The sequence below is a fragment of the Nerophis lumbriciformis genome, linkage group LG37 (genome assembly GCF_033978685.3).
Source record: "Nerophis lumbriciformis linkage group LG37, RoL_Nlum_v2.1, whole genome shotgun sequence".
Classification (NCBI taxonomy): Eukaryota; Metazoa; Chordata; class Actinopteri; order Syngnathiformes; family Syngnathidae; genus Nerophis; species Nerophis lumbriciformis.
In genome coordinates this window covers 15,470,450-15,495,041 of record NC_084584.2, presented here as the reverse complement: position 1 = coordinate 15,495,041, position 24,592 = coordinate 15,470,450, and the positions used below count along the sequence as shown (strand labels likewise).

The 24,592-nt window shown below is 43.6% G+C and overlaps 2 protein-coding genes across 5 annotated transcripts in view; both read left to right on the top strand.

The window, feature by feature from the left end:
• Positions 1–2,748, top strand: part of cica (capicua transcriptional repressor a) — a 132,551-nt gene extending 129,803 nt beyond the window's left edge. For all 4 annotated transcript variants that reach the window (XM_061930988.1, XM_061930990.1, XM_061930989.1 and 1 more), the window contains exon 22: positions 199–2,748. In XM_061930988.1, the coding sequence (XP_061786972.1) occupies positions 199–416 (218 nt within the window). In that variant the 3' untranslated portion in view covers positions 417–2,748. The remainder of the gene's footprint in view (positions 1–198) is intronic.
• A 6,478-nt stretch (positions 2,749–9,226) lies between these two features.
• The window catches only part of LOC133577566 (glycogen synthase kinase-3 beta-like), a 39,428-nt gene continuing 24,062 nt past the window's right edge, over positions 9,227–24,592 (top strand). The window contains exon 1 of the mRNA XM_061931535.1: positions 9,227–9,599. Coding sequence (XP_061787519.1) covers positions 9,425–9,599 — 175 coding nt within the window. The 5' untranslated portion in view covers positions 9,227–9,424. The remainder of the gene's footprint in view (positions 9,600–24,592) is intronic.

Below are 24,592 nucleotides of genomic sequence, written 5' to 3'. Positions count from 1 at the left end.
TCCTGAGTATAAGTCGCACCCCCGGCCAAACTATGAAAAAAACTGCGACTTATAGTCCGAAAAGTACGGTAGTCATGAAAATAAAGAAAACCCATTGAATGAGAAGGTGTGTCCAAACTTTTAGCCTGTACTATATGTTGATATGGTTTTATCGGCCCAGCCCTATTCAGGACTTTGCCTCACTTCCTTGTCCTCCAGCTCAGGCCACCGCTGCCTTCCAGGCGCGCTATGCAGACACCTTCCCCACCAAGGTGTGCCTGCAGCTGAAGATTCGCGAGGTCCGACAGAAGATCATGCAGACCGCCACCCTGGAACCCGGCGCCTCCGCCGAGGCCGTCCCCGCCCCTTACCAGGCGCAGGAGCAGCCGGACGACAAAGACCGGGGCCTGGAGGAGCCAAAAAGCGAAGGTTCTTAGAGGGGGAAGAATCCGATCCGACCTGGGAGGGAAGATTATTGGAATGTGGTCTGGAATATTCAAAAATGAGTTCTCTAACACACGGCTGAAGAAATGGACAATCTTTGCAGAATATTTTCACTTCTTGACCCAGGTCTGCCCTCAGCACATTTGCACAGTCGTTTGTCATTGGACACAAACCCTGTGACACACACACACACACACACACACACACACACACATATATATAAACCACGGTGCAGGTGTAATCTCTAGCACACACTTAACAAATCAGACTGTTACTCTTGATTGGCAGCACCCAGGAGCCGCCACCAAGGACCACACACACACACACACACACACACACACATTTAAGGCACTTTGTCACTTATCATGCAGATGCAGTTTGCTGTTGCCAGCCATCCCTCAGTTGCCATGGACTTGACCTCGTGGTCCCGCCACTCCTCAGCACAGTGGTCCGGAACACAAATCACAACCCCGACGACCTCCAGTGATATACCACAGCCCCTCGATGCTGCAAGACAGACAGCACACACACACACACACACACACACATGCACACGGAGCGACCCCGGTGTGACCTGGCCCCGGGCCCGGCACACTTTTAGCGATTGTAATGAGAAGACACAATTGTGTGACCAATCTTTGCACCTTTCAGTTGTTGCCATGTGGAAAAAGACTGAACCCTCACGGGCGGGACGACGCTTCATGTCTGAAGCCGCAAAAAGAGATTAAGTGAAGACGTTTGACACTGGACGGAGGACGGACGCATCCAAAAAAAAAAAAAAAGGTTCATATGCAACAACAAGATGTCAGGCTCACAGGCAAGAGACACAAAAATAATAACCACACTTCAGTGGATACGATGTTGCTTTCTCGTTATCGTTGCCGTGGAAATAACCAGTTTTACTGTGGCCTGTTTTTCTCTCGTGGCTTGTGTTTCTTCTCCAGCGTAACGTCAAGGAAAATCACCACAAAAAAAAAAAAGACTTCACGAAGGGGGGACGTAATCCGCAAGCCCTCTCCCACGTATGATTTTAAAAAGTCGTCTCTTTGTAAAATGTTGAAATCAGGTGTTTGCACAATCTGTGCGGCCGGCAGCGCCGCAAGTTAAATCAGGAAAGTATTGTTTTTAGAGATTGTTTTAGCAGAAAAGACTTTGTTCCACATGTTATCAAATGACCCTTGACCCCGCCGCCCCCCTCCCCTCTCAAGCGTTGTTAGAGAGTGCCCTTAAGCACTGGTCCCGGGTCAAGCGCTATGTAGCTCAGGATGGTTCTGGTCAGGGTTCGTTCAGGGAAAGCAGATCCTAGACCAGCCCTGGAGGGCAGTCTCTGGAGCCCCTCCCCTCTTCCCTCGCTTCTCGACACTTTATCCTTTCCCATCAAATGGTGCAATAGGACAATTTTATTTTTATTTTTCTGGGAATGGGTGGGTTTGTTTAGTCTTTTTTTTTTTTAATTTTGAGGAGGGAGGAGCAAGGCTGAGTGCCATAGGTAATGAGATGCAGTGCAGTCAATGAATGAGCAGAATGTGATGCTACAAAAAAAAAAAAAGACTTTATCTTACTAAAAATCACATTTTAAATAGCACTTTTTGGCTCTTTGCCTCCTCGGTGAAGAGTTAGGGGGTAGTTCTTATTAAAATAATGATGATGGGTCTTTTATTTCTCTGTAAACAGTTGGATGTGTGAAACAAATATATATATACATATATATATTCACCGTTTTTGCATATATGTACATTTAGGTCTGTGTTTGGGTGCGCGTGCACGTTTTGGCACATGCAGGTAGTGCGTAAACATGACCAACAACCACTCGTTCTGTCGTCACAATAGTCTATTTTTCATTGTACGCACCTCCCGAGAGACAGTATTTTTATAGTCACCGCGACTATTTTGTCCACCATGTTGACTGTTATCCATTCAGGATATATACATACATATTTATATATGTATGTATATATATACAGTATATGTATGACATGCAGTATATCTTCAGGCTAATCCAATAAAGACAAAACAGGTAAAAAGAAGACTATCACATCCCTAAGGGGTCAGGGCTGCCATCTGCATGCATGTGCAACAGCATGCAAGCGTGCAAACACCCACACAGACGTATGTGCATACACACGCACACACACACACACGTATGCGTGTATACGGTATGATTGTGCTTAAAAAGGAGTTTGTCCTTACATCGCAGAAGGAATTTTAGGATGAGTGAGGTGAGCGCGATCTCATAAAGCAGGCATGTCGACCATGTGCAATATTTCTAAATGACGACAAGAAAAGAACTAAATATTGAAAATATTAAAGGTCTAACACAATGTCCGACTTTGTGGTGCCTGTTTTATCTGTCGAGAAATGAAATCATCCAAAAGTCTGCCTGTACATTGATAATACAGTGTGGCCTCTGCTTACAAGCTGAATTGGTTTTGTGACGGAGCTCTAAACTTAAAAAAGATAAACTTTTAGATTATAAATATTGTACGGAAACAACTCATCAGAATGCAGCACAACCAGTAGTTTTATGAAGTAATGTAATTATAATGGAGAGTGGACTTTTATGGTATATCTTCTCAGCTGTTTCCCTGTCAAACACACCATCCGCAGCTTTTCCATATGTTCTCTTTTTATTATATATATATTTTATACAAATGGTTTCACGGAATTATACAATATCTTGTCCTTTAACATTGCCCCCTTTTTGTCAAATACATAATAATTACAGTGAATGGCATGTACTAAAAATAATAAAATTAAAAAATAGAAAATCTATTAAATAATGGTGGTAATACAACAAAAAAACTACTCCCATCAGTATCCTAATTGTACACCATTTCATACTCATTGTTTCATAATTTAAATAAAGATGGTGTGCTTACATATATACAATATTGACCTATATTTTATTTATATACTGTCATCTTTATCTTCTATACACTATACTGTACTTATTAAACATATCCATGTTACTGAATGTTAACTTTTACATTTCTATTATCTGCATCAGAGTTATTGATTAGGATTTTCTATTAGGTGCTGATGCCTCTGGTGTCAAACACACCATCAGCGGTTTTTCCGCATTTTCTTTTTTTTTTAATGAATTTATTGCAATGGTTTTACAAAAATATACAATATCTTGTCCTTTAACATTGCCCTTTCTAAAATAAATAAACAATAATTACAGTGAATGTCAAATGAAAAATAACATATTCAATAACAATATATACAACATATATACCCAATCCATACATACATATATACAACATTGACCGATATTCTACTTTTTTACGGTTTATCTTTATTAATAATGATGTTACAGAAATCCTACTTATTAAATATATTCATTGTATCTTTAATACTAAATGTCCATTTTTATTATCTGCGTCAGGGCTGTTGTCCAGGATTCTATATTAGATCCTGGTGTCAAACACACCATCAGCAGCTTTTCCATCTTTTCATGAATAGATGTTTGCCGTTTGGATATTATTTTAACATTCTTGGCTGGCGTTAAGACTCATTCTGCTCTAGTATGGCACAGACTATGCTCAAATTGCTTCGCCAAGGTAATTATTTTTCATTTCTTTTTTTAGTTCAATGAATAGCATGCACGTCTTCTTTTTGCAAAGATGGGAGGTGACTAGAACTGAAGTTTGACAGTTTACTCCACAAACAGGAGTAAGTAGAAACAATAGAGACACCAGCACTGCATAGAGAGTCGTCCGTCTTGTCATGCTTTTGTCCACATCGGGTGCCTTGCCTTAAAACCTCTAAAGGCTTAATGGCCACATGTGTGGACAGCACCTTTTGGCTCTTATTTCCAAAATTGTGTACACTACTGAATTGGGGTCTTATGGCCGCTTATGTGGACACTTATCTGGTGGTGTCGGAAGAGTGTAACATACAATGGAAAAATAAGAATTAGCATGTCACTAAACATGAAGTACACGTTTGTGTACTTATGGACTAAGTACATCATATCAAAAGATGATTCTTAGTTTTTATTCTAATTAGGGTCCAATAAGCCCAAATAGCAAAAATAAATTTAAAAAAGCATGTAAACAAACAGCTTGGCCTTAAGAGGTTAACATGAATCGAAACTGAAACTTAACTTAATTGTGTGTGCCATTCTCCTCCTTCACTCTCTCTCCAGGCTGGTACCTCATGACATCATTAAAGTTATACAATACTAAATGCAGTAGTTTCAAAGTGAGGGTGCACAAAAAAGTTGATTCACATCCGAATTGCAATTCTAATTCATCTTGATTCTAAATCGATTTTATAATTTTCAAAAATCTATTTTTTTTTAAATTGTAAATTCTAAAAATACATTAGTCGGTTATCTCCAAGCAACCAGAAAAAGTTTTCCTAACATGTAACTTCATTTGAAAAAGTGTTCTTATAATTATTATACCAAATAATTTAATCCATCTATCCATTTTCTACCGCTTGTCCCTTTCGGTGTCGCGGGGGGGTGCTGGAGCCTATCTCAGCTGCATTCGGGCGGAAGGCGGGGTACACCCTGGACAAGTCGCCACCTCATCGCAGGGCCTACACAGATAGACAGACAACATTCACACACTAGGGCCAATTTAGTGTTGCCAATCAACCTATCCCCAGGTGCATGTCTTTTGGAATAATTTAATATGAATAAATAATCAATTTGAATCGAGAATTGATTCAGAATCAATTCTCGATTCAAACCGATTCTCGCAATGTATTACTTTGTATAATAATATAATGAGACTTTTTCAAAAACAAGTTACAGGTTAGAGCAGCACGGTGGAAGAGGGGTTAGTGCGTCTGCCTCACAATACGAAGGTCCCGAGTAGTCTTGGGTTCAATCCCGGGCTCGGGATCTTTCTGTGTGGAGTTTGCATGTTCTCCCCGTGACTGCGTGGGTTCCCTCCGGGTACTCCGGCTTCCTCCCACCTCCAAAGACATGCACCTGGGGTTGATTGGCAACACTAAATTGGCCCTAGTGTGTGAATGTTGTCTGTCTATCTGTGTTGGCCCTGTGATGAGGTGGCGACTTGTCCAGGGTGTACCCCGCCTTCCACCCGATTGTAGCTGAGATAGGCTCCAGCGCCCCCCGCGAATAAGCGGTAGAAAATGGATGGATGGATGGAAGTTACAGGTTAGAAAATCAACTTTTTGTTGCATGGAGAAGGCATAAAATGTATTTAAACTAATTATTCTTAAAAAAATATTAATAATATGAATCATTTTTAAATCCATCCATCTTCTTCCGCTTATCCAAAGTGGGGTCGCGGGGGCAGCAGCCTAAGCAGGTAAGCCCAGACTTCTTTCTCCCCCAGCCACTTCGTCCAGCTCCTCCCGGGGGATCCCGAGGCGTTCCCAGGCCAGCCGGGAGACATAGTCTTCTCAACGTGTCCTGGGTCTTCCCCGTGGCCTCCTACCGGCCAGATGCGCCCTAAACACCTCCCTAGGTAGGCGTTCGGGTGGCATCCTCTCCATGTGGAGGAGCAGCGGCTTTACTTTGAGCTCCTTCCAGATGGCAGAGCTTCTCACCCTATCTCTAAGGAAGAGACCCGCCACCCGGCGGAGGAAACTCATTTTGGCCGCTTGTACCCGTGATCTTGTCCTTTCGGTCATAACCCAAAGCTCATGACCATAGGTGAGGATGGGAACGTAGATCGACCGGTAAATTGAGAGCTTTGCCTTCCGGCTCAGCTCCTTCTTCACCACAACGGATCGATACAGCGTCCACATTACTGAAGACGCCGCACCGATCCGCCTGTCGATCTCACGATCCACTCTTCCCTCACTCCTGAACAAGACTTCGAGGTACTTGAACTCCTCCACTTGGGGAAGGGTCTCCTCCGCAACCCGGAGATGGCACTCCACCCTTTTCCGGGCGAGAACCATGGACTCGGACTTGGAGGTGCTGAGTCCCAACCCAGTCGCTTCACATTCGGGTGAGAACCGATCCAGTGAGAGCTGAAGATCCTGGCCAGATGAAGCCATCAGGACCACATCATCTGCAAAAAGCAGAGTCCTAATCCTGCAGCCACCAAACCGGATCCCCTCAACGCCCTGACTGCGCCTAGAAATTCTGTCCATAAAAGTTATGAACAGAATCGGTGACAAAGGGCAGCCTTGGCGGAGTCCAACCCTCACTGGAAACGGGTCCGACTTACCAAGCTCTGACACTGATCATACAGGGAGCGGACCGCCACAATCAGACAGTCCGATACCCCATACTCGAAGTACTTGAACTCCTCCACTTGGGGCAAGATCTCCTCCCCAACCCGGAGATGGCACTCCACCCGTTTCCGGGCGAGAACCATGGACTCAGACTTGTAGTGGTGCTGATTCCCAACCCAGTCGCTTCACACTCGGCTGCGAAATCGATTTAAATAAGATTATGAATCAATTTAGAATCGGGATGAATAAGAATCGCGATTTGGCTGTCAAACAATTTTTGTGCTCTCCTAATGTTTAATATTGTGGTCGTGAACCAAAGTTACACAATTCTAAATACAGTAGTTAAGTTAAAAGTACTCATGATAGTCACACACACACTAGGTGTGGCGAAATTATTCTCTGCATTTGACCCATCCCCATGTTCACCTCCTGGGAGGTGAAGGGAGCAGTAAGCAGCAGCGGTGGCCGCGCCCGGGAATCATTTTTGGTGATTTAACCCCCAATTCCAACCCTTGATACTGAGTGCCAAGCAGGGAGGTAATGGGTCCCATTTTTATAGTCTTTGGTATGACTCGCTGTATCGATCTGTTGTGGTGAAGAAGTAGCTGAGCCGGAAGGCAAAGCTCTCAATTTACCGGTCGATCTACGTTCCCATCCTCACCTATGGTCATGAGCTTTGGGTTATGACCGAAAGGACAATAACACGGGTACAAGCAGCCGAAATGAGATTCCTCCGCCGGGTGGCGGGGCTCTCCCTTAGAGATAGGGTGAGAAGCTATGCCATCCGGTAGGAGCTCAAAGTAAAGCCACTGCTCCTCCACATTGAGAGGAGCCAGATGAGGTGGTTCAGGCATCTGGTCAGGATGCCACCCAGACGCCTCCCTAGGGAGGTGTTTAGGGCACGACCGACCGGTAGGAGGCCACGGGGAAGGCCCAGGACACGTTGTGAAGACTATGTCTCCCGGCTGGCCTGGGAACGCCTCGGGATCCCCCGGGAAGAGCTGGACGAAGTAGCTGGGGAGAGGGAAGTCTGGGCTTCTCTGCTTAGGCTGCTGCCCCCGCGACCCGACCTCGGATAAGCGGAGGAAGATGGATGGATGGTATGACTCAGCCGGGGTTTGAACTCACAACCTACCGATCTCAGGGCGGCCACTCTAACCACTAGGGCAGTGGTTCTCAAATGGGGGTAAGCGTACCCCTGGGGGTACTTGAAGGTATGCCAAGGTTTTTTTTTAAATATTCTAAAAATAGCAACAATTCAAAAATCCTTTATAAATATATTCATTGAATAATAATTCCACAAAATATGAATGTAAGTTCAGAAACTGGACATCAAATCAAGGAGGCTATTCCATTCATTACAATGCAATATTCAGTGTTGACAGCTAGATTTTTTTGTGGACATGTTCCATAAATATTGATGTTAAAGATTTATTTTTTCTGAAGAAATGTTTAGAATTAAGTTTGTGAATCCAGATGGATCCCCAAAGAGGGCACTTTAAGTTGATGATTACTTCTATGTGTAGAAATCTTTATTTATAATTGAATCACTTGTTTATTTTTCAACAAGTTTTTAGTTATTTTTATATGTTTTTTTCCCAAATAGTTCAAGAAAGACCACTACAAATTAGCAATATTTTGCACTGTTGTACAATTTAATAAATCAGAAACTGATGACATAGAGCTGTATTTTACTTATTTATCTCTTTTTTTCAACCAATAATGCTTTGCTCTGATTAGGGCAGGGGTCGGCAACCCAAAATGTTGAAAGAGCCATATTGGACCAAAAATACAAAAACAAATCTGTCTGGAGCCGCAAAAAATTAAAAGCCATATTACATACAGATAGTGTGTCATGGAATTAAGAGGACTTAAAGGAAACTAAATGACCTCAAATATAGCTACAAATGAGGCATAACGATGCAGTATGTACATAGAGCTAGCCTAAATAGCATGTTAGCATCGATTAGCTTGCAGTCATGCAGTGACCAAATATGTCTGATTAGCACTCCACACAAGTCAATAACATCAACAAAACTCACCTTTCATGCACAATCTTAAAAGTTTGGTGGACAAAATGAGACAGAAAAAGAAGTAGCATAAAACACGTCCTAGAAAGTCGGAGAAAGTTATACATGTAAACAAACTACAGTGAGTTCAAGGACCGCCAAAATTAGTAGGACAAAACGGCCCTTGCCAAATACTCGAATCAGTGAAGCATGTTTAATATAAACAGTGTGCTTTGTAACAATTAGGGAGGTTTGTGTCATGTTTGTCCTCCTACAGAAACCATATTAAAACAAAAATAGATTTTTTTCCCCTCATCTTTTTCCATTTTTCATACATTTTTTGAAAAAGCTCCAGAGAGCCACTAGGGCGGCGCTAAAGAGCCGCATGCGGCTCGAGAGCCGCGGGTTGCCGACCCCTGGATTAGGGGGTACTTGAATTTAAAAAAATTTACATCACTGAAAAAAGGTTGGGAACCACTGCACTAGGGCACTGAGCAGGTTAAAATGGTATTGCCATATTTGCATGTGAAAATGTGTTTTTTTTGGCCTTTTTCCGCTGTCAAGTTTGTAGTTCCGAGTTGCCCGGGCCAAAGCGGCGAACCTGTGCTGGAACTCCATTTCCCATGGTGCTTTGCGGCCGCTCTGTTTCTGGGTGTCTAGCAACAGCTAACTAGCCCAGACAGCCGGCAGGCATCAGCAGGAGCAGCAGCAGCAACAACGAGATCCCTGCCAAAAAAAATCCCTCGCCGTCGGGTTTTCACAGTTTAGGGTCGCTCGGCGGAGAAAAAAAAAGAGTGGGGAGACAACCGCGAGCCCTGCGCAAAGATATGAGCGGCAGCGGGCGGCCCAGGACCAGCTCGTTTGCTGAGCCGCCAGGTGTTCCAGGAGCCGCCGCCGCGCCCGCCGGATCAGCCGCTGCCGTGGGGAGCAGCACAGGAAAGTCCGGGGTCCCGCAGGCCTCCGGGAGCAGCTTATCGGGATGCTCGAACCTCAAGCTCGCAAGTATGAAACCAATTATCCTACATTAAATCTGCTCTTTTTGGTTAATTGGACCACAATAACTGCATTTCGTGCGTGTATATCCAAGTCGACGGCGTGGCGCAGTGGAAGAATGGCCGTGCGCGACCCAAGGGTCCCTGGTTCAATCCCCACCTAGTACCAACCTTGTCATGTCCGTTGTGTCCTGAGCAAGACACTTCACCCTTGCTCCTGATGGGTGCTGGTTAGCGCCTTGCATGGCAGCTCCCTCCATCAGTGTGTGAATGTGTGTGTGAATGGGTAAATGTGGAAGTAGTGTCAAAGCGCTTTGAGTACCTTGAAGGTAGAAAAGCGCTATACAAGTACAACCCATTTATCATTTATTTATTAGTCACTCCCTCGAAGACGGACTGTCCCTTTTCGTCCCTCCTGCCAGCTAGCATGCTAACGTTAGCCACTTGTTTTTTACGTTACCAGCTAGCATGCTAACGTTAGCCACTTGTTCTGTACGTTCACCGCCCGGTCTTGGTCAGCTCATAGCGGGAGAAACCGTCTACCTTCCTTATATTTGCTGCTTTTTGTTCACGGCGTGTCTTCCGACGGCGCCCGGCTGTTGGCGTTCAGCCGAACCGGGACAAATGTGGCCAAGCGAGACGGGGAGTCGTGGCTAAAATCGTCATTGTTCCTCGGAGGTGCCGCTCGCTCCCATCGTGATCGTCAGGTCGTGCTGGAAGGAAAGTTGTCCGCTCACAAGCTTCGTGGGTTGCTTTGGGTTTTAGCTGTCAGCCAGCGGATTTTCCACTCGGACCTTGTATAAGTGTCTCTTCTGGATGTGATGGATGTCTTTTCAGGTATGAGGCAGCAAACACCCAATTGGATAGATTCATTGCAGGGAGAATGATGTGCGTTAACATTTTTCCCCCCACACTGTCCAGGGTGTGCTAACATTTGTCATTTTTGGATCAGTTAAAAGTTAAAATACCAACAATTGTCACACACACACACACACACACACTAGGTGTGGTGAAAGTAACCTCTGCATTTGACCCATCCCCTTGTTCACCCCCTGGGAGGTGAGGGGAGCAGTGAGCAGCAGAGGTGGTCGCGCCCGGGAATCATTTTTGGTGATTTAACCCCCAATTCCAACCCTTGATGCTGAGTGCCAAGCTAGGAGGTAATGGGCAGTGTTGGGACTAACTGTAACGCCGTTAGTTTCGGCGGTAACGAGTAATCTAACGCGTTATTTTTTATATCCAGTAACTCAGTTACCGTTACTACATGATGCGTTACTGCGTTATTTTACGTTATTTTTTAGTATCGACTAGAAACAAGCGCTGCGGTGTCGTTCTTCTGAATCTTCCTCTGTCACACGCCGGAGAGAAGAAAAGAGGCGTGTGTAGGGAGGGGAGGGACACACGTGATTCGCGGTTTGATATACATCCATCCAATTTTCTACCGCTTGTCCTTTTTGGGGTTGCGGGGGGTGCTGGAGCCTATCTCAGCTGCATTCGGGCGGAAGGCGGCAAGTCGCCACCTCATCAAAAAAAAAAAAAGTTGTTCGCACGTTCAGTCCACACACAGCGCGGTCATGGCGAGCGGAGTAACGGAGGAGCTTGAACGCCCTGCGCCATTGAATCGGTGTGTTTATAGGTGCAGACTCCGTTGTGCAAAACGAGGGTTTTAAATACATGCTGAACGTGCTTGAGCCACGTTACGACACCCCGTCGCGCACCTACCGTATTTTCCGCACTATAAGGCGCACCGGATTATTAGCCGCACCTTCAATGAATTACATATTTCATAACTTTGTCCACCAATAAGCCGCCCCGGATTATAAGCCGCGCCTACGCTGCGCTAAAGGGAATGTCAAAAAAACAGTCAGATAGTTCAGTCAAACTTTAATAATATATTGAAAACCAGCGTTCTAACAACTCTGTCCCAAAATGTACGCAAATGTGCAATCACAAACATAGTAAAATTCAAAATGGTGTAGAGCAATAGCAACATAATGTTGCTCGAACGTTAATGTCACAACACACAAAATAAACATAGCGCTCACCTTCTGAAGTTATTCTTCATTCGTAAATCCTTCGAATTCTTCGTCTTCGGTGTCCGAATTGAAAAGTTGCGCAAGCGTGGTATCCAAAATGGCCGGTTCCGTCTCGTCGAAGTCATCGGAGTCAGTGTCGCTGTTGTTCTGTGAATCCTGCCTTCCGGAAAGCTCGGACCACAGTTGTGACCGAAATATCTGCCCAGGCATTTACGATCCACTGGCAAATGTTGGCGTATGTCGTCCGGCGCTGTCTGCCCGTCTTAGTGAAGGTGTGTTCGCCTTCGGAGCTGTGTGAAAAAAGCCACCCGGCCTCTTCGCGTAAACTTCCCTTAACCACTCGCTCATCTTTTCTTCATCCATCCATCCCTTCGAGTTAGCTTTTATGATGACGCCGGCTGGAAAGGTCTCTTTTGGCAAGGTCTTCCTTTTGAATATCACCATGGGTGGAAGTTAGCATGGCAAGCTAGAACCACAGTGAAGGATGACTTCTCATTCCCTGTGGTGCGAATATTCACCGTACGTGCTCCCGTTCCACAGTGCGGTTCACAGGAATATCAGTTGCTGTGAAATACGGTAGTAATCCGTGTGCGGATGGAGAGATTGCGTCTTTTTATGAACCGGATCCTTGTCGCTTAGTAGGAGCCATTTTGTGGTCTTTACAGATGTAAACAGGAAATGAAACGTACGGTGATATCCGCGCGTTTTTTCTTCTTCTTCCGGGGGCGGGTGGTTGCTTACAGTAGAAGAAGAAGCGCTTCCTGTTCTATGGGGGCGGGTGCTTTCCTTGGCGGTTGCTTGCGTAGAAGAAGAAGCGCTTCCTGTTCTACCGGGAAAAAAGATGGCGGCTGTTTACCGAAGTTGCGAGATCGAAACTTTATGAAAATGAATCGTAATAAAGCGCACCGGGTTATAAGGCGCACTGTCAGCTTTTGAGAAAATGTGTGGTTTTTAGGTGCGCCTTATAGTGCGGAAAATACGGTACTTCAGCGATAAGATTGTGCCAGATCTTTATGAGCAGGAGTACAAAAAAGTTGTGGATGAACTATCCCGAGCATCATCTGTTGCGCTCACGACAGACGGGTGGACGTCCAGGGGAACTATAAGCGCTCACTTCATCACAGCAGACTAGGAGATGAGAAGACACGCCCCCTCTACGAGAGTCACCTTGCGCAGGTACTGACACAAGCAGTGGAGGAATGGAAGATAAAAGATATCCCAGTCACACGTGATAATGCCAAAAATCAAATAAATGCAGTGAATGAGGCAGGACTGGGACCACAGATAGGTGCTTTGCACATGTAGTGAATTTGGCATCACATCTCAGTCAATAGGATGGAGCGCCTCCTTGGGAGGATCAGGAAGGAGGTTTCCTACTTCCACCCAAGCACAACAGCTGCTCATGTGTTTAAGACAAAGCAAGAAATGCTAAAGCTGACTACTCATAAAGCTCATACATGATGTCCCAACGAGGTGGAACTCCACTTATGATGTGTTGGAGCAGCAGGCAGCTATATACTCTGCATTGACCCACAACACCCTGAAGACAAATGTCAAAGACATCATCACCCTCTCTGATGATGATGTGAGAGTGGCAGAGGAGGTCCTCCAGGTGCTTAAACCCCTCAAAACTGTTACATCTCTACTGAGCACTGAAACTTCACCATCTGTGTCAATGATCCTGCCACTGAAAACAAGGATTCTACAATCCATGGCTCCAAGTGTGGAAGACAGCAGCATCACTCCAGATGTCAGGCTTTATTTCACTACCTATCTTTCAAGGAAGATGATGTGCTTTCTTATGTTGCACTTTAAGTTGTTTTTTTATTAATGGTCATTGGTCCAAGTTTAAAGAAAGGAGAAATGCCTTTTTATGTTGCACTGTTTTTCATTATGTTAAAAGGAAAATAAAAATGCATGTCAAGTTGATCAACAGATTGTATTATTCTCCAGTGCAATAACAGTACTGAAATGAAGGCTAAAAGGGCATTAATGGGAGATTTAAAAAAAAAAGAAGAAGAAAAAGAAGTAACTAGTTACTTTTCACAGTAACACATTACTTTTTGGTGTAAGTAACTGAGTTAGTAACTGAGTTACTTTTGAAATAAAGTAACTAGTAACTGTAACTAGTTACTGGTTTTCAGTAACTAACCCAACACTGGTAATGGGTCCCATTTGTATAGTTTTTGGTAGGGGTGTAGCGGTACACAAAAATTTTGGTTCGGTTACGAGGTCACGGTTCTGTTCATTTTCGGTACAGTAAGAAAGCAACAAAATATACATTTTTTGGTTATTTATTTACCAAATTTGTAAACGACTACGGTCTGGGAGCCGGAAGCAGGAAAGGTGCAACACATGTTTGACGTGTTGTCAGAAGCAGCTGCTGAACAATGTCAGCAAACCTCCGTCCTCCATTGTTGTATCGCGCAGCCAAAGTGTTCCCAAACGGGAGATTTTAACGAGGCAGGAGGGTCTTCCATCTCTGGCTTTTACATGTTGTCCTAGCCCGGTCGCTGCTAGCATGTGTACTCGTTCGGTACACCTCCGAACCGAGACCCCCGAACCGAAACCTCCGTACCGAAACGGTTCAATACAAATACACATACCGTTACACCCCTAGTCTTTGGTATGACTCGGCCCGGGGTTTGAACTCACTCAAGTACCAATGATTGTCATACACACTAAGTGTGGTAAAAGTAACCTCTGCATTTGACCCATCCCCTTGTTCACCCCCTGGGAGGTGGAGGGAAGCAGTGAGCAGCAGCGGTGGCCGCGCCCGGGAATCATTTTTGGTGATTTAACCCCCAATTCCAACCCTTGATGCTGAGTGCCAAGCAGGGAGGTAATGGGTCCCATTTTCAAAGTCTTTGGTAGGGGTGTAACGGTACACAAAAATTTTGGTTCGGTACCGACCTCGGTTTAGAGGTCACGGTTCGGTTCATTTTCGGTACAGTAAGAAAACAGCAAAATATAAATGTTTTGGTTATTTATAGGGATGATACTTGAAACCGGTTTTCCCGGTTCGATAAGAAAAGAACCGAGTCCTCGGACTCAAATCCCTTTTTGAGAACCGGTACCCGTTATCAAGACCACTATAGTAAAGAACAAGAGTTGGTTCTTTATTCGAATCCCGTCCCGACCAGAAATGCCCCGTGAGACATCACAAGAAATGACGTCACGTAGCTCAGTCATTAGGCGCAGATAGGGAAAGCAGGTAAAACAATGGACCGGAAAAAGCGCTCCAAGGTGTAATAAAGTTCAAAACAAAAGGTATAATCCAATGAATAACTTTACTGAGAGATTTGAGCAGGGTACAAACACATGACGAACACTTTTACGACCAACCAGAAACACAGCAACCAGGCTAGCAACGCACCTCATTTACGGCAACTGTCGCAACGTTCTTAAAGCAACCGCAGCACATACATATATATACACAACATATATCTCCCTTTTTTAACTTTAGTTTTTATTTCCTTGTAAACAAAACAAAATCACACTGTATATGTGTTGTGTGTCTATTTATAAATAATGCAGACGAGGCGTGTTGGCTGAGTTCTTGACGTTTACTTTCACAGCGTGCTCATAACCTCATTCTTAGCTGCCGGCGTGGCGACATGCAACAACACTTTTTGGGGCTACCGCGCATGCTCGTCACTCCCGTTGAATGCTGGGTAGTGTAGTTGTTATTGTCCCTAGCTCATAACATCTTTCCCCCTATAAAGAAATAATGTTAACTCAATAAAGTGTATTTCTTTTTTTAGCTTTAACTTTTCATTTTTTAGCATTGTAACCATATTTGCAAACAACTTTTCTCTTCATAGAATTTTCTTTCAATAAAGAAATAAAGTGCAAAAATGTCAAAGCATCATAACAAACAGTTATGTCAAATATCAGCAGAAGTGCACTTTTTGGAGAGCTTTATTATTTTCAGTTTTGTGCCCAAGGGACTGATTTTATTTAACACTATATTATTATTTATACACCTATAGTGATCACAGAGACAGGTTGTTTTTGTGTTACTGTATATATTTGTTTTTCTGAAAAATCCCACTTAATATATTTTGGGTAACAGTCAATATTTATTTATTTAATTTTTTTAGGGGGATAACAGTCAATATTTATTTATTTATTATATTTTATTTTTTCTTATATAATAAAAGTGAGCTTTTGTTAAACCAAATATTGTGTGTTTTTTTCCATATACAACAACCTATTTGGACTCGATAAGAGAATCGGTTCGATAAGAGGATTCGATAATAGGCTCGAACTCGATAATTTCTTATCAAACATCATCCCGAGTTATTTATTTACCAAATTTGTAAACGACTACTGTCTGGGAGCCGGAAGCAGGAAAGGTGCAACAAGTTTGACGTGTTGTCAGGAGCAACTGCTGAACAATGTCGGCAAACCTCCGTCCTCCATTGTTGTATCGCGCAGCCAAAGTGTTCCCAAACGGTAGATCTTAACGAGGCAGGAGGGTCTTCCAGCTCTGGCTTTTACATGTTGTCCTAGCCCGGTCGCTGCGAGCATGTGTACTCGTTCGGTACACCTCCGAACCGAAACCCCCGTACCAAAACGGTTCAATACAAATACACATACCGTTACACTCCTAGTCTTTGGTATGACTCGGCCCGGGGTTTGAACTCACTCAAGTACCAATGATTGTCACACACACACACACACTAGGTGTGGTGAAATTCAATCAGTCAATCAATGTTTATTTATATAGCCCTAAATCACAAGTATCTCAAAGGGCTGCACAAGCCACAAGGACATCCTCGGTTCAGAGCCCACATCAGGGCAAGGAAAAACTCACAACCCAGTGGGATGTCAATGTGAATGACTATGAGAAACCTTGGAGAGGACCGCAGATGTGGGAGACCTCCATACTTGCCAACCCTCCCGATTTTCAGTGCCCCTACCGAAAATCTCCCGGGGAAACCATTCTCCCGAATTTCTCCCAATTTCCACCCGGACAACAATATTGGGGGCGTGCCTTAAAGACACTGTCTTTAGAGTCCTCTACAACCTGTCGTCACGTTCTCTTTTATTCCATTCAAACAGCGTGCCGACCCAGTCACATAATATATGCGTTTTTTCCACACACATGAGTGACTGCAAGGCATACCTGGTCAACAGCCAAACAGGTTACACTGAGGGTGGCCGTATAAACAACTTTAACACTGTTACAAATATGCGCCACACTGTGAACCCACACCTAACAAGAATGACAATCACATTTTGGGAGAACATCCGCACCGTAACACAACATAAACACAACAGAACAAATACCCAGAATCCCTTGCAGCACTAACTCTTCTGGGACGCTACAATATACACCGCTACCACCAACCCTCCCCCCCTCCCCATCTCCCAAATTCGGAGGTCTCAAGGTTAGCAAGTATGGTGACCCCCCCCCCTCTCGGGGAGACCGGATGCAATGGACGTTGAGTGGGTCTAGCATAATATTGTGAAAGTCCAGTCCATAGTGGATCTAACATAATAGTGAGAGTCCAGTCCATAGTGGATCTAACCTAATAGTGAGAGTCCAGTCCATAGTGGGGCCAGCAGGAAACCATCCCAAACGGAGACGGGTCAGCAGCGCAGAGACGTCCCCAACCGATGCACAGGCAAGCGGTTCACCCCGGGTCCCGACTCTGGACAGCCAGCACTTCATCCATGGTCACCGGACCTGTGCCCCCCCCTTCCAGAAGGGAGAGGGGGCAGAACAGAAAAGAAACGGCAGATCAACTGGTCTAAAAGGGGGGTCTATTTAAAGACTAGAGTATACAAATGAGTTTTAAGATGGGACTTAAATGCTTCTACTGAGGTAGCATCTCTAACTGTTACTGGGAGGGCATTCCAGAGTACTGGAGCCCCAATAGAAAACGCTCTATAGCCCGCAGACTTTTTTTGGGCCCTAGGAATCACTAATAAGCCGGAGTTCTTTGAATTAACCGGCAATTAACCTCTGCATTTGACCCATCCCCTTGTTCACCCCCTGGGAGGTGAGGGGAGAGTGAGCAGCAGCGGTGGCCGCGCCCGGGAATCATTTTTGGTGATTTAACCCCCAATTCCAACCCTCGATGCTGAGTGCCAAGCAGGGAGGTAAATGGGTCCAGTTTTATAGTCTTTGGTATGACTCGGCCCCGGGGTTTGAACTCACGACCTCCCAGTCTCAGGGCGGACACTCTAACCACAAGGACACTGAGCAGGTCGTCCCTTGTCCCTTCCTGTGTCCAGGGTGTGTTCTTGGATCGGTTAAAAGAGACTCAAGTCAGTTTTTTGCGCTAGTACGGCTCGATTGGTCAAATGTGAGCACAGTTGAGGACCATACAAGTGGATTTTAGTCCAGAGTGAGGCCAATGTAGATTAGGGACGGGTGATACAGCCTAGAATTTGTATCGCGATATATCGTGCAGCCTGCTGCGATATCAATGTGTATCACCTTTCGGTATGTGTAACGATAAAAGGTAATAATGATAACTGTGATAAAACTCCAGATGGTTAATATTACTGTTTAAACGAAAACAAATAAGATACCGAGATTGATAACTGCATTTTGCCAAAATTCGAACATGAAAACAAGAGACATTGACGTCTTGAAACAAACACAAAACATGCAAAATAGTAACTTTTATAACATTGTATTTATTTTAGTTATTTGAAAAAAATTACTTCGTCAAAAGATTTCAGTATGTGACAAGTAGTTTTTGAGCACATTCAACAATACCGCAATAATAACCGTGATATGACATTTTTATATCGTTACATCCCTAATCACGATATATTATTTGGCAATATAACTGTTTCAAAACGGGTCCTATTTTGGCTGCTAACATATGTGGTAACATATTGCGTCATTTCCGGTTGTATTAGTTTGTTAAAACTAGCATATGTCAAGTACCAAGTTTAGGGCTGCAACTAACGATTAATTTGATAATCGATTAATCTGTTGATTATTACTTCGATTAATCGATTAATAATCGGCTAAAAGAGCCAAACTACATTTCTATCCTTTCCAGTATTTTATTGAAAAAAAAACAGCATACTGGCACCATACTTATTTTGATTATTGTTTCTCAGTTGTTTGTACATGTTGCAGTTCATAAATAAAGGTTTATAATTTTTTTTTTTTTTAATTACTAAAAAATAAAAAAAATTGCCTCTGCGCATAGCATAGATCCAACGAATCGATGACTAAATTGATCGCCAACTATTTTTATAATCGATTAGTTGTTGCAGCCCTAACCAAGTTTAATGACTCTGGGGTAAACATTTTCAAAATTTGCCCAAAAAGTTAGCATGATAACGTTCGCATATTTGCTAATATCTGGTCACTTTCTGTTCTAGCTTCACTTCTGTTAACATGTATTATGCACTTATTTTTCTGTTGTTTGGATACTTGACATTAGTTTTGGGCGACTACAAATTTGTAGTACCGGTAGTTACAGGAGCAGTATTAGTAACAAAAAGGACAAAATATTTTTTAGAATAAAAGATATAGATCTGTAGTATTGACCATATACTGATACTATACTTGGTATCCTTACTGTCTATCTGTATCGATCCACCCACCTTTGTTTACATTTAAAGGCTCTATCTAGCAGTTACCATATCATCCCACTGTGCAGTGTAGCATGTTTAACTATTCTTCGTCCTCCACTGATACTTCTAAGAAGTTTGTTTGCTGCCATGGAGTTGAGGATCTCTGACTTAGAAATGGCTTTGCACTGTGGAGGAAGGTTAGCCGCAAGCAGGCTAGCAAGGACGATACAGTGCAATGGGGACGCGTTTGTTTGCTTGCAGCTGTCAAATTAGAATGCTGTAGTTTTCGGACTATAGGGTGCACTTAAAATCCTTTAATTTGCTCTAAAATCGACAGTGTACGGAATAATTCTGGTTGTGCTTACCGACTTCGAATCAATTTTATTTGGTAGATGGTGTAATGATAAGTGTGACCAGTAGAGTAGTACAGGGCCCCCAACACAGTGTCATTATTTTTTCTGTATTATAATTGCATCATCATTAGGGGCCTCTCTGGGCCCCCCTCCATCATGGGCCCCTAGAATCCGTCTCCTTTACCCCCCCTTTTCGGCACCCCTGGGTGTGTGTATAACAGTGACGTGCGGTGAGGTTCATGACTGGTGAGGCACTGACTTCATCACAGTCAGATTTACAAACACATGAACCCTAAAGAGTATCTTATTCACCATTTGATTGGCAGCAGTTAACGGGTTATGTTTAAAAGCTCATACCAGCATTCTTCCCTGCTTGGCACTCAGCATCAAGGGTTGGAATTGGGGGTTAAATCACCAACAATTATTCCCGGGCACAGCGCCGCTGCTGCCCACTGCTCCCCTCACATCTCAGGGGGTGAGCAAGAGGATGGGTCAAATGCAGAGGACAAATTTCACCACGCCTAGTGTGTGTGTGACAATCATTGGTACTTTAACTTAACTTTAACTTTACACATACAAACTGTAGCACACAAAAAAGCACATTTAATAAAAAAAACCGTTATTATGGTCTTACCTTTACTTATAAGTGCGGTAAGAGTGGTGTTCGTGTTGGAGGAGTTGTGAATGAATGAAATATGAAATCCGTGCTGCAGTCTGCAGGTGTACCTAATGTTGTGTCCCTGCAGTCGTTCACTGCTCCTCCGGCGCGAGCAATGTTGTTTTTGCACTTTTTGGCTTCTTGTTAAGTGACTTTTTTGTGTGGATTCGGTCTTGCGCGTGGAGGGTTTGGGTGTGGGCTTTGGTTGGTGTGGCGCTCCCGTCGGGGGGTGCATTAACCGGCACCAGGAGGCGGGATTACGCGAGCCTCAGCCAGTGCGTCTTCGCAGCAGTTTTATGATTGCTCAGCACAAGAAATACGTTACACACATACAGTTGTTGACAAAATACACTGTACATTATATACCTCAGCTAACTAAACTATGGAAATGTATAATATAATTCATATAGCAATACGGTCTCACTGCACAGCAAGCCAGCAGTTAGCCGAGTCCACAGTCCATGTTGAGACACTGAGTGACGTGCCTCAACTGGCTGCTGATCACCGCACCGTCTCTTCTCAGTATTTGAACGGCAAATGTGAAAATTCAGCGATTTTTAATAAAAATAATCTAAAACTGGTGAAGTTAAATGGAAAATAACTTTATAGTATAATCACTGGATACATATAACAATTTAATTGATTTTTTTTCTTTTTACATTTTTTTTCTTTCCATGATGGCAGGTGAGGCCCCACCTCACCTGCCTCTAGTGACCGCACGTCACTGGTGTATAAGGACAGCAAAAGGCACCTATTAGCTAAGGGTGTAACGGTACACAAAAATTTTGGTTCGGTACGTACCTCGGTTTAGAGGTCACGGTTCAGTTAATTTTCGGTACAGTAAGAAAACAACAAAATATAAATGTTTGGGTTATTTATTTACCAAATTTTTAAACAATGGCTTTATCCTTTTAACATTGGGAACACTATAATAATTCTGCCCAAAAATAGAAATAGCTCTGTGTGTGATGGATGTGAGCCACCACTAGGCTGATCAGTGCAACAGCAGGCAGTCATGAATGCTAAGGATAACAATAACATACATATGCACACAGGGTCTATTGCCAGGGTTCATGTGGTCAACATATATAAAATAAAAACTAAATAAGATAAGGCTCAGAATGGTTTCTTAACAAAACCTTTCTACATATAAAGTGCTTTTTTTGATTGATTGATTGAGACTTTTATTAGTAGATTGCACAGTACAGTACATATTCCGTACAATTGACCGCTAAATGGTAACACCCCAATAAGTTCTTCAACTTGTTTAAGTCGGGGTCCACGTTAATCAACATTAAACTGCCTCAAGTTGTTGCTCAGATTAAATAAAATGACAAAACTTTTCTTCTACATATAAAAGGTGCAACATTAAACAGTTTCAAGTCAACTCAGCCTAGGTTTAACTTTTGTTCCCCCCCCCCCCACCCAGCCTTTAACCCTGGTGACTTTCACTCAATCTTCATGTTTTTTGCCAGAAAAATCAGTTTATCCAGATTGTCTGCGGAAAGAAGAAGTGGGTCAAAATCTAGTTTTTAATGCAATATGGTCTTAAATCTGCTGCTATGAAAACACCAACGGCATTTGTTATTGCTTTAGCCCTGCCTGACTCGCCGAGGAGAGGCTGCTTGAATGCGGTGTTTGCACGACGCTCTGCTTTCTCGTCGTTGAAGCGATGTCCACTTGGGCGTGGTGACGCTTCAAATGGGTTAGCATGTTTGACGTGTTGCCAGAAGCATACCCTACCGCTGCTGAACAATGTCGACAAACCGCTTTCGCTTTGTTGTCGTAGCCCGGTCGCTGCTAGCATGCCGTGTGTTGTGCCTCGGTGTGCATTGTTTACACAACGTGCGGGACGCTACTTAATATGTCCGTGTGGAAACTCGTTCGGTACACCTCCGAACCGAAACCCCCGTACCGAAACGGTTCAATACAAATACACGTACCGTTACACCCTTACTATTAGCAGACATATTATCTGCTGTTTTGTTTTGCAATATTGTGCAAAACCAGTTTTTCTTACCTTCTGGCACCTGCTGATGTGTATTTGGGATCTGCATAAGTACTGAATATTTGCACACATCCAGCACAATGTCACATGCGCCACTCAATCAAGGTGCGACTTTGTGCGTCTGATTATTGGTGGACATGATTTGGTTCCCTGAAAAAAAATACATGAACATAAACCAGACCGGACTTAGGTGACCACTAAGAAGCTTTTTTTGTATGTTTGCTCCAGGACTACACCCTTATAAATGTTGCGTTGACATAACAACCCCCCGTGCAGCGTTGGAAGATATCTCTTGAGCAAAATGTCCAAGGAGTTCCAGGGAGTAGGGTGTTGTAAGCGTGGCATTTCACGTGTGAAAGTGACCTCTGTGGGTCAGCCTCACGCTCCGAGGAATTATTTTTGCTAAGTGCAAACCTAAACATGACCCCTGGATGTGAGCGGCCTCTCAGCTGGCATGTTTGAAGGAGGCTGTGTCAGAGAGGTACTAATTTAAACACGTTTGTTATGGTGGTTGCTAAGAGCTATATCCAATATTCTGAGCCTCTTGTGTAGTTAAGTAATCCAACAGCTGTCAGCGAGACACACTGTAATAACTAAGTAATACTGTTAGTCATTAAAAACTGATCATTGTCTTGGTGACGGCAGTATTGGTTCGCATTAGGTCTACCTAAGTGGGGTTTTCAGGGTTTCCCATACATTAATTTGTTAATGGCAGAATAAGTGTGGAGCGCCACAAATAGATGTGGTGCTACCTTTCACACCCTCGCTCATTAACAAAGTTTTCCACGGAAAGTGTGAGTGGTTTATGAAAAACACAACTGTTACAGGGTTTTTCTGAGTTTGCCAATATACTTGTGGCGGTAGGAGCGTGGCTACAGGCTTGGCCGAGGGGAGGTCAATATGAATTGGTGAAGATGCATTATTTCCTTTAAAAAGGCTGAAAACAAATGTGCATACAGTACAGGCCAAACGTTTTGGCACACTTTTTAATTTCAATGTGTTTTCTTTATTTTCATGACTATTTACATTGTAGATTGTCACTGAAGGCATCAAAACTATGACACCTGTGAAGTGAAAACCATTTCAGCTGACTACCTCTTGAAGCCCGTCGAGAGAATGCCAAGAGTGTGCAAAGCAGTAATCAGAGCAAAGGGTGGCTATTTTGAAGAAACTAGAATATAAAACGTGTTTTCAGTTATTTCACCTGTTTTTGTTAAGTACATAACTCCACTTGTGTTCATTCATAGTTTTGATGCCTTCAGTGACAATCTACAATGTAAATAGTCACGAAAATAAAGAAAACACATTGAATGAGAAAGTGTGTCCAAACTTTTCACCTGTACTGTACATATAAAACAAATCTGTGTTATTAGTAATTAGTACAGATGTCCGATAATATCGGACTGCCGATATTATCAGCCGATAAATGCTTTAAAAGGTAATATCGGAAATTATTGGTTTCAAACTGATCGGTATCGGTTTCAAAAAGTAAAATGTATGACTTTTTAAAACGCCGCTGTGTACACGGACGTAGGGAGAAGTACAGAGCGCCAATAAACCTTAAAGGCACTGCCTTTGCCTGCCGGCCCAGTCACATAATATCTACGGCTTTTCACACACACAAGTGAATGCAATTCATACTTGGTCAACAGCCATACAGGTCACACTGAGGGTGGCCGTATAAACAACTTTAACACTGTTACAAATATGCGCCACACTGTGAACCCACACCAAACAAGAATGACAAACACATTTCGGGAGAACATCCGCACCGTAACACAACATAAACACAACAGAACAAATACCCAGAACCCCTTGCAGCACTAACTCTTCCGGGACGCTACAATATACACCCCCCGCTTCCCCCTAACCCCCCCCCCCCCCCCCCACCACCTCAACCCAGCCCCCCCCAACTCCACCCACCTCAACCTCCTCATGCTCTCTCAGGGAGAGCAAGTCCCAAATTCCAAGCTGCTGCATGTTAAAAATGTGACTTCAATAATAATTATGGCAGTGCCATGTTGGCATTTTTTTCCATAACTTGAGTTGATTTATTTTGGAAAACCTTGTTACATTGTTTAATGCATCCAGTGGGGCATCACAACAAAATTAGGCATACTAATTTACCGCCAGCCAGGCAAGACGTCACTTTCGTCAATTGATTGACATTCACGGCACCCAAGGGTCTTGTGGGATGACGCTGGGTGCTGCGAGCTCATTATTAAGAAAAAATGACCGACAGGAAGGCGAGAAACACTTTTTATTTCAACAGACTCTCGGGCCGTACCTGTCGTCCAAACTCTAAAGACCGACAGCACAGTTCCTGTCTTCACAATAAAAGCGCTGCTTCATCCTGCCTGCGCTAACGAAATAAGAGTCTCAGAAAGCTGGTGTGCA